The following is a 9,653-nucleotide window of genomic DNA, read 5'->3' as shown; positions in this document are numbered from 1 at the left end:
CAACATTAATAAATACAGTCCACTGGAAGGACGTTCATATGTGAAGCTGCCTCAATGTATTCAATGGAAGAAAGCTGTTGTGAATGTTCGTAATGAAGATCAATATTGTTTTGCTTGGGCTATAACATCAGCATTATATCCTGCAGATAGTCGAGTGTCCGAACTTACGTCATATCCACATTTTTCCACTGTTTTAGATGTCACAGGTATGGATTTTCCGGTTAAAGTTAATAATAAGAGTATCGAAATATTCGAAGATAGGAATGATATTTCAATTAATGTTTACGGTTTAGAGAGTACATTTGAGAAGGGTAAAATGAAGTATGAAGTGATTGGTCCATTGCGATACTCACAGAGAAGACTCCGGAGACATGTCAATTTGTTGTTTATAACTGATGACTCCGGTAATGGTCACTATTGTTGGATCAAAGATCTTTCAAGATTAGTTTCTAATCAACTATCAGCTCATAGACAGAAAAAATATTTTTGTGACGGATGTTTGATATATTTTTCTGATGAGAGATTGCTTTTACGTCATAATATGTATGATTGTAATCACATTAGTACCACAACACCAACTACTAATTTAAAGATCAATAAATATGGTAGAATGGTTGCGGAAAATAAACTAATGTTTGAAAACTTTGAGAGGCAAATGAGGGTGCCATTTGTAGTGTATGCTGATTTTGAATCAGTGCTTAAACCGATTCATGTGAATGAGCCAAATCCTGGAAGTTCATACACGATTAAAACATTCAAACATGCCCCATATTCATTTGCTTATTTGATAAAGTGTTCATATAATGATGATTTGACAAAATTTGTTACATATAGGGGTGTAGATGCAGCTCAGAAATTTGTGAGTAGCATTGAAGATGATTTGAAAGAGATACATGAAAATCATCTCAGAAACCCTAAACCAATGGATACACAAACTGTCGAAGAAGAAGAACAGTTTGTTGCAGCCAGAACTTGTGGTATATGTAATAAAGCATTTACTGATGGTGACGTCAAAGTAAGAGATCATTGTCATGTCACAGGAAAGAAAAGATCACATGCCGCTCACTCGAAATGTAATTTAAATTTCAAAATACCAAACTTCATACCTATCATTTTTCATAATTTAAGTGGTTATGATTGTCATTTATTCATAAAAGAATTGTATAGGAATAAAGAGAAAGTTGATGTTATCCCGCAAACTAAAGAGAAATATATATCTTTCACGAAGCATCTCTTTACACACAGCTATACCGATAAAGATGGTGTGGTTAGGAAGAATTATCTCAAAATGAGATTTATCGATAGTTATAAATTTATGACTAATTCGTTGGAGAAGTTGGGTGCAAACTTGACCTCCGATCAATGTTTGGAGATGCACAAACATTTCCCACAAATTGAGAAATTCAATTTGATGAGACAGAAAGGTGTATTTCCATATAGTTTTGTTGATGACATTGACAAATTGAATTATCCATTACTTCCGACAAAAAATCAGTTTTATGACACACTCAATTGTGAACATATATCGGAAACTGATTATGATAGGGCTAGAAAAGTTTGGAATTTATTCGAGTGTCAGAATTTGGGGGAATACTCTGATTTGTATTTGAAGTCGGATGTATTGCTACTATGTGATATTTTTGAAAACTTCCGCACCACAAGTTTAGAGATATATAACTTAGATCCGGCACAATATTACACTGCACCTGGATTATCATGGGATGCCATGTTGAAGTTCACTAATGTTGAATTGGAATTACTAACTGACATTGATATGATTCACTTTTTTCAAAAAGGTATACGAGGTGGAATTAGTCAATGTAGCGAGAGGAAACATATAGCAAATAATAGATTTTTACCCAATTATAATCCCAACGAACCTTCCACATTCATTACATATTTAGATGCAACAAATCTATACGGTCACAGTATGTCACAACCTCTACCAACAAGTGAATTTACATGGTTGACACCAAATGAAATTCTTAATCTCGATGTGATGGATGTGAGTACTGATAGTCCGTATGGGTATGTATTTGAAGTGGACATTCATTATCCACAAGAGTTGCATGATAAACATTCTGACCTTCCATTTTTAGTCGAAAAAATAATACCACCTCGTACACAATCGAAAATTCCCAAATTAATTCCAAATTTGAATGATAAAAGAAAATATATTGTTCATTATAGGAATCTACAGCAAGCTGTCAAAAATGGATTGATTGTAATGAATACACATAGAGTATTGAAATTCAAACAATCATGCTGGATGAAACCCTATATAGATCTTAATACTGAAATGCGTAATAGGTCTAACAACAAATCTGTTAAAGATTTCTATAAACTAATGAATAATGCGGTGTATGGAAAGACAATGGAGAATGTAGATAATCGAATTGATGTTAGACTCGTTACACATTGGGAAAATATAAAGAAAAATATAGGTGCCAGCACTCTCATAGCCAAACCAAATTTCAAAAATTGTTCAATTTTCACTGATAATTTCGTTGCCATTCAATTGGGTAGAGTGAAGGTTCATTACGATAAACCATTATATTTGGGATTTTCCATATTAGAATTATCTAAAACAGTCATGTATGACTTTTTCTATGGATGCATCAAACAACACTTTGATGAAAATGTCTCTTTACTTTACACAGATACCGACTCGCTCATTCTTAAAGTAAACACAGAAAATTTTTATGAATTCATAAAAACTAACATAAGTAGATTTGATACATCCAATTACAGTATAGTTAACCAATTCAATATTCCAGTAACAAGTTCAGTCTTGGGTAACTTCAAAGATGAATTTCCAAATGATCCAATCATGAGTTTTTATGGTACAGGTGCTAAAGCATATTATGTGAAATCTGTTGATGGTGAATTTAAGAAAGCCAAAGGGGTTAAACGATCTGTAATAAAGAATGAATTGACATGCGAAGATTATCAAAAAATCGTCGAACAAGGTGGTATGATATTCAGAAAGATGAATTCATTTAGAAGCGTGTTACATGATATGTATACTGAATTAAAAAATAAAGTTGCATTATCATATCACGATGATAAACGATTTATCATTCCGAATACTACCCACACTCTTCCTTGGGGTCATAATGATATTGAATTTTATGAAAACGATCCAAATGAGAACATTCGTTGGATAAGTAATATTATTCAACAATCACAATCTCAGGAGACTCCATTGGATCAATTGATTAATTTATTATCTGCCGAGATCAATGATTGAAATATCATTCAATATCTTCAAAACCGGAAAATTCAATATTGATATTTATGTAGCCATTTATAATTAATAATATATGATAGAAGTAATGTGATATTAATGTATTATGTATGTATGTATATGTATTACTGTAATGAATATAAAATGATTAAAATTTTATTTGTATTATTTCTATTTCCCTAATCAATTACTGCAATATATAGTATAATGTAAATGACAGAAATATCAGTTTGAAGAGAATCATCGTAGAGTGCACAATGTCTAAAACAATCGATAAGTTTGGTAGAAAAAGAAAATGGGGTGGTAATGTCATTCGAGGTCCTCCTGGGAATGGTTTTAAATTAACAAAAGATGGTCATTATGACATGCAAAGGAAAATATTGAAAAATACAAGTGAACCAATTGACAAGAGTGATTGTGTAACTGTATCATATCTTGAGGGGGAAATTAATGGAGCAAAGGAAGTTATACTTCTAGCCCTACAAGCTGCAATACAATCCACAATAGGCAATATTGCTCGGGACGCCCGGCAAGCATTTAACGATAAAATTGCAGAGGCTCGGATAACTTTCACTCGTAAATTTGACAAACTTACAAGTGATGTAGACATAAAAATGTCTGACATAACAGCGTCTACAAATAAAAAATTTGATGCTATGTCAAACATAACAGGGACTACAATGAAAAAGTATGATGTACTGGAACAGAGAGTTGAAGTATTGGAGAAAAACCATAAAGAAGTTTTGGAGAGAAACTATAAAGTCAGGCCATCATCATCAGGTGGACTGGGATATCCAGGACTGAACATTAATCCAAATCATAGAATAATACAACCAAAACCAAAACCAACTGATGATGTATTAATGGAACCAACATGGTGAATGTATTCCCTCGTTAGGTTAGGTTAATAGCTACGTTAGGTTAGCTGCATACTTACGTTAGGTTAGGTGTTAGGTTAGTATTCCCTCGTTAGGTTAGGTTAATAGTTACTGTAGGTTAGGTTAGGTTAGGTTAGGTTAGGTTAGGTTAGGTTAGGTTAGGTTAGGTGTTCGGTTGCATAGCGGTAGGTTAGCGTACTAGGTTAGGTTACGTTAATACATACGATAGGTTAGGTGTTCGGTTGCATAGCGGTAGGTTAGCGTACTAGGTTAGGTTACGTTAATACGTTAATACGTTAGGTTAGGTGTTCGGTTGCATATTATGTTACGAACGCGCGCGCGAAGAGGGCGTAGATGTCTCTCCAGATGCCCCGCCTACCTGGGGCCGGAGGCCCCACCCACCTGGGCGGAGCCCAGGCAGTGGGCGGGGCCCGTTAGGGCCCCCCCCCCCCCCCCCCCCCCCCCCCCCCCGTCGCCACCAACTTTTCGGATACCCCGCCCCTTTCCGAAGCCCCGCCCCCTTTCCGAAGCCCCGCCCCTCCCCTCCCCGAAGCCCCGCCCCCCCGACTCCCAACATTTGCGCATGTACACCCCTACCCTCATCGCGCATGTGCGCTCCCACCATTTTCCCACCGCTCACGCATCGAAGTCGATACCCTCCGGAGAGCACTCCACAACATTCAGTTCGAGAAGTCATCTCATCGAGAGCAGTCCACTCCACAACAAGGCAGTACGTTCCAACGACCAACTTGATATTTGAGTAAGTAAATTAGGAATGTTATTTTTTATATCAACTAACTTTGTATTATTTCTTCTTTTTCAGAATGGCAACCAATACACAGGAGGTGAATAATGCTGTGGCGTCTATTCTGCCGGTGTCCGCTGACCAGGAGGAGGCAGCATCTTCGAGAGCGGTGACGGTTGACCAGCCAACCACTTCGCGTTCGCGAGTTAGGTGCAGATCTTCTAGCCCTGACTTATTCGAGGAGGAGGAGGAAGTCAGGGCTGTGAAGAAGGTTTGCCAACGACCTGCAGCAAAGGTTGGTCCTATTTCAAAGTACCGAGCTACTTGCAATAGGACTAATCCTTATGCAGGTAGTTTTTCGACCTCTCGTAAGAGGGCCTCCACACCAGCAGCAGCACCAGCAGCAGTGGAAATTCCGAGGAGTCCTTCTCCGGAGTTGGTGATATTGTCGCCGTTGGTGACGCGACTACCACCGCTGCCAGCGACACCGGCGGATCCTGAGGTGTTGGTGCCACAGCCTATCGGAGAGGTTAGTGAAAAGATGAGTGTTTTTCTGCAGAGATGCAAGAAAGCAGAACGAGCTGCCCGATCTAGCGAGGCCGAGTTGGTTACCATGAAGCGACAAATGGCTGAAATGGATAACCGACGGAGGGAACTCCAAAAGGAAATGGCCGAAATAGATCGGAATTATGCATCTCTGCAGGAAAGGTGTAAAGCAAAGACCTCTTCGATAGAGCTGTACAAAAAAGTAGTGACAGTTATGGACACTCTTTTTGTAGATGAAGTGTAAATGTAAGATTAGTTTTAGGTTAGTTAGGAGTATTTAATTATGGTAGTTTTAAGTTTATATTTGTTAAGTTTATATTGAATAAAGGAAAAGGAAGTGAAATAAAGGGTGTACACTGTTTTTTGGTTTGGTACACATTGAACAATGCGATGGTTGGAGCATTTTTCTTCACTTCCTCTTATTATCATTATTATTTTTTTATTTCAATTCCAAGTTCTTCTAGACAAATACCTCACATCAATTTTTGTGTTCTCTAATCACTTGTAAATAATTTCATGTGAAGAAAATTTAAAAAATAAAAAAATAGACATGTTTCATAGTGAAATCGACAAGTATATTTCATTTGTATTTTATCCATTCAAGTATCTCTTTCATTGAATATGTCTTATGTCACTTTGCAATTTACCCCTACTCATTGAATATGTCTTATGTCACACTACAATTTACCCCTACTCAATGTTCCACTCCTCTCCCACTCCCTCTCGAAAGTATAAAAGTAGAAATCATCTGATGAAACATTCAGTTGATCAGCTAGCATCGAGATGGAACCCGATTCAACCTCCGAACCCTATAGCTGCCCGGATCAGGGGTACAACTTCAATTACTGGGATAACAGCCAGGTACAGGTTGTCTCTTCCACCACGGAACCCCACAGTCCGCCATACGAATACCGGGATCACGACATCAGGATGCAAGTTCAGCATGTCACTGGCAGTGACGAAGGACACTTGGATGACTCGGAATATCCAGATCCTGACGGATGGTGGGACCCTGCTTATGATGACATTGTCCCAATGAGTAGCGACGACGACGATGATGACGACGACGACTCTGGTGATGATGCTGATGACGAGCTTGACGTTAGACGTCCTCCACCATCCCCTATCCTCATCGAGGATAGTCCTCCGCCATCCCCAATCCTAATCGATGATGATGTCCTCAATTCCGATGATGACATATAATCATCTACTCGTCCATCATTTCCTTTCCTTTCCTTCCACGGAGTACACACTTTTTGGTTGGTGTACACGAGGCACTGCGAGGCTGGGGCAGTGTCTTCCTCCCTTCCTCTCCCTCTTATTAGTTTTTTTTCCATAATAATCACTAGAATTTCTCCTAATAATCGCTCAGAGTTTCATTCTTGATGTTTTCGAATCTCAAACACTGTTCTACATTTCACCCCCTCCATTTCATTTCTTCCAATATAAATATAGCAACAATCCCAGTTCTATATCATTCTTCCACAATGTCGAGTACAGGACCCATCCAAGTACATGAAATAGATTCAACGTCTGATCATTTGAGTACAACCTTCGCTCAATTTCTGCAGCGAATCTATGATCTTCCTGATGATTTCGCAGAACGAGTGGAACAAGGTATTCAGGACGACATAGATGCTGTTGACGATAATAATGCGGATGATGTGATTAGTATATCATCTGATTCAGCTGATTATGACGACGACGACATCATGAGTATATCATCTGATTCAGATGACTACTATGAGGATGATATCATTAGTATATCATCTGATTCAGATGACGATACCATAATTATTGTTTCTGATGATGAGGAGCGTTAGTCCATATCATTGCATGGATTAATAAAAAAATAACAGCCCTTTTCAGGGCTACAATTAAAGACTGAAACAATAAAAAAAATAGCTCTTTTCAGAGCTACCATTATACTTTCAAACAGAAACAGATTCATACCATTGTTAACATTATGTTAACATTATAATCTCAAACGAAATATATGTATGTGAAAGTATTCATCATTATATGCATATGAATGATTGACAAATGCCAACTTCAACTTTCATTTAAAGTAGTACTCATCATATGCATAGATATTCAATGACTATCAAATTCCAAATTTCGACTTTTCAGTCAAAGTAGTAATTTATTTGTCATATAATGTATAGATATTCAAAGACTAACAAATTTCCAACTTAGACTTTTATTAATCAAAGTATTCATTTGTCACATAATCTATGAATACTAATACAACTAACTACTGTTTGTGTGAATAATGTAGCCCTGAAAAGGGCTGTTGTTTTTTTTTTGACCAGTAGGTCCACGGTTATTGTGCCACAGGTTGGACATTATTACATATAATACATGTAGATACTCGGGTGAAGTTTGTTAGTGGCCTCTCGCAAGCTTCACACCAATTCTGTCCCATTTCCATAATTGAGACAGTGTTGTGGGTGTTGACATGGGCATACCACCCTCCATTATTGTTTCTATGCGAATAAAACCGAAAGCAGCACCAACATAGTTTTTTGTTCTCTCCATCTATTGTGCTGATCAATACGTATGCATCCAATGCACAATACAAATCCAAGGGATCTTCCAGTGTCTCACTGACATTGAGTGTTCGCATACCGATCCTCATAGCACCATCACCTTCAGTTGTGTCAGCTTCTATCCCTTCATCATCTCCTTCTTCATCCATGACCCTCTCAAACTCCATCACGTCATCATCTTCGTCGCTTTGGTTGGCCTCGTTTTCAACTTCGTCTATCTCATCTTCATCGACTCCAACATCTTCTGCTTCAACTATTACTTCCTCTAGCGGAACATTGACATCCTCATCATCTGATTCGTCTATCCAATTGTTTTCATCAACAGCAGCTATTCTATTTAATGCAGCATTTATTTTTGCAGAATTCATCTTGTTGTTGTTTGCTCACAGTTGTAGAGAGTGAATGAATGAACTCTAGGTTTGCAAGTCAACTTATATAGGAGGTGATGCGACTCCCACTTGACTCGTTTAGAGTGGAATAGTAGGAGAAGTTATCCCACTATACTTCCACATGATGTTGATTTGTATAAATAGAGATCGTAGGTATAGGAGAGAGCATTCAGAGTTTCTGTAAGTCATCTCTTTATATTTCTAATCGAATTAGTAAAATGCCGTTTCCAAAAGAGTGGAATGAAAAACCAAAAGTGTGTGTCTACCCAATGATGATTGCAGGGGCTATTGTGTGCTACTTTTGTCAAATAAGTAGACCTAAGGATTCAATCAATCCATGTACTGGTATGTGTAGTGATTGCGTGTTGCGGATTCAACTATCGCCTCCTTCTCATCCACCGAAGCGAACAAAATCGGATTATCGTCAACAACAGTTACAGTGTCTGAAGTGTTCCGAACCTATAATATTTAACAATATAGGTATCTGTAGAAATATTTGTGGTATCTGTGCTGCCGTTCCAACTCCACTGCAACGTTGTTTGCGTTGTGATACATATTCCATGAATTGTTGGAATCATGTATGCAATGCATGTAGAAGTACTTGGGATCTGTGTGAGAAGGTTGGTCAACTCTACCCCAATAGGAGAATCCATTTTTTTCAATGTTGGTGTTTGACGCACGAGCAACAACTATTGAGGAATAGAGTCAAAGAACGTTCCACATCCACAGAGACATATTAACATTTTTCATTTTTATTATCGTTATTGTCCTCTATTATTAATAAATATATATATATTTTGAATTTATTTGTATTATTTTCTAACATTTAAAAATACATGCATGCAACACAAAGTTTTCCTCTTAAATGACAAAGATTGTTACATGCGTGAATAGTTTAGTGAGAGAGCGCATGTGCCAGTTGATGAAAGAGCGCATGCGCTAGTTTATTTTCTTCTATAAATGGTGAGGTCTCAGTAACATCATCACCTTTCCTATCCACATTCTATTGCTATCACATATCATTCCTCAGACCTTAATAATCATGAGCTCTATGCCGCTATTGATTGCTGAAGATGGTTCACCACTTGTTGATATCGATCAGACTGATTTTGAAAATATTCCAGTATTACATTTATCGAGTCAAGATTCGATAAATGATTTTGATATTAACGACTTCGTTAACTTTGCAGATGTGCCAGAACCAAATGAGCAAATTATTATTGAAAATCCGATCGTTTCGCAATTATCATCACTCAAACACTCTTCATCTACCCTTCCTCTTGGTGTTGATAAGAAATC

General features: G+C 37.5%; 1 protein-coding gene across 1 annotated transcript; it reads left to right on the top strand.

Annotated features, from left to right (window-relative positions):
- The first annotated feature begins 4,588 nt into the window (after window positions 1-4,588).
- LOC141481583 (uncharacterized) lies at window positions 4,589-5,661 on the top strand. Its single transcript, XM_074173322.1, has 2 exons — window positions 4,589-4,885; window positions 4,949-5,661. The coding sequence occupies exons 1-2, from the start codon at window positions 4,734-4,736 to the stop codon at window positions 5,658-5,660; spliced, it is 864 nt and encodes a 287-aa protein (XP_074029423.1). The 5' UTR covers window positions 4,589-4,733; the 3' UTR covers window position 5,661.
- The last annotated feature ends 3,992 nt before the right edge of the window (window positions 5,662-9,653 follow it).

Source organism: Leptinotarsa decemlineata, unplaced genomic scaffold (assembly GCF_025532065.1).
Source record: "Leptinotarsa decemlineata unplaced genomic scaffold, Ldec_3_MD MMD2_tig00000218_RagTag_RagTag, whole genome shotgun sequence".
Classification (NCBI taxonomy): Eukaryota; Metazoa; Arthropoda; class Insecta; order Coleoptera; family Chrysomelidae; genus Leptinotarsa; species Leptinotarsa decemlineata.
This window is presented reverse-complemented; position numbering and strand designations above follow the sequence as displayed.

Bases quoted from the DNA above. Each gene is read 5' to 3' on its own strand.
- LOC141481583 (XM_074173322.1), top strand. From the start codon at position 4,734: ATGTGCGCTCCCACCATTTTCCCACCGCTCACGCATCGAAGTCGATAC. The intron at 4,886-4,948 runs GTAAGTAAATTA...CTTCTTTTTCAG, and splicing joins ACGACCAACTTGATATTTGA to AATGGCAACCAATACACAGG.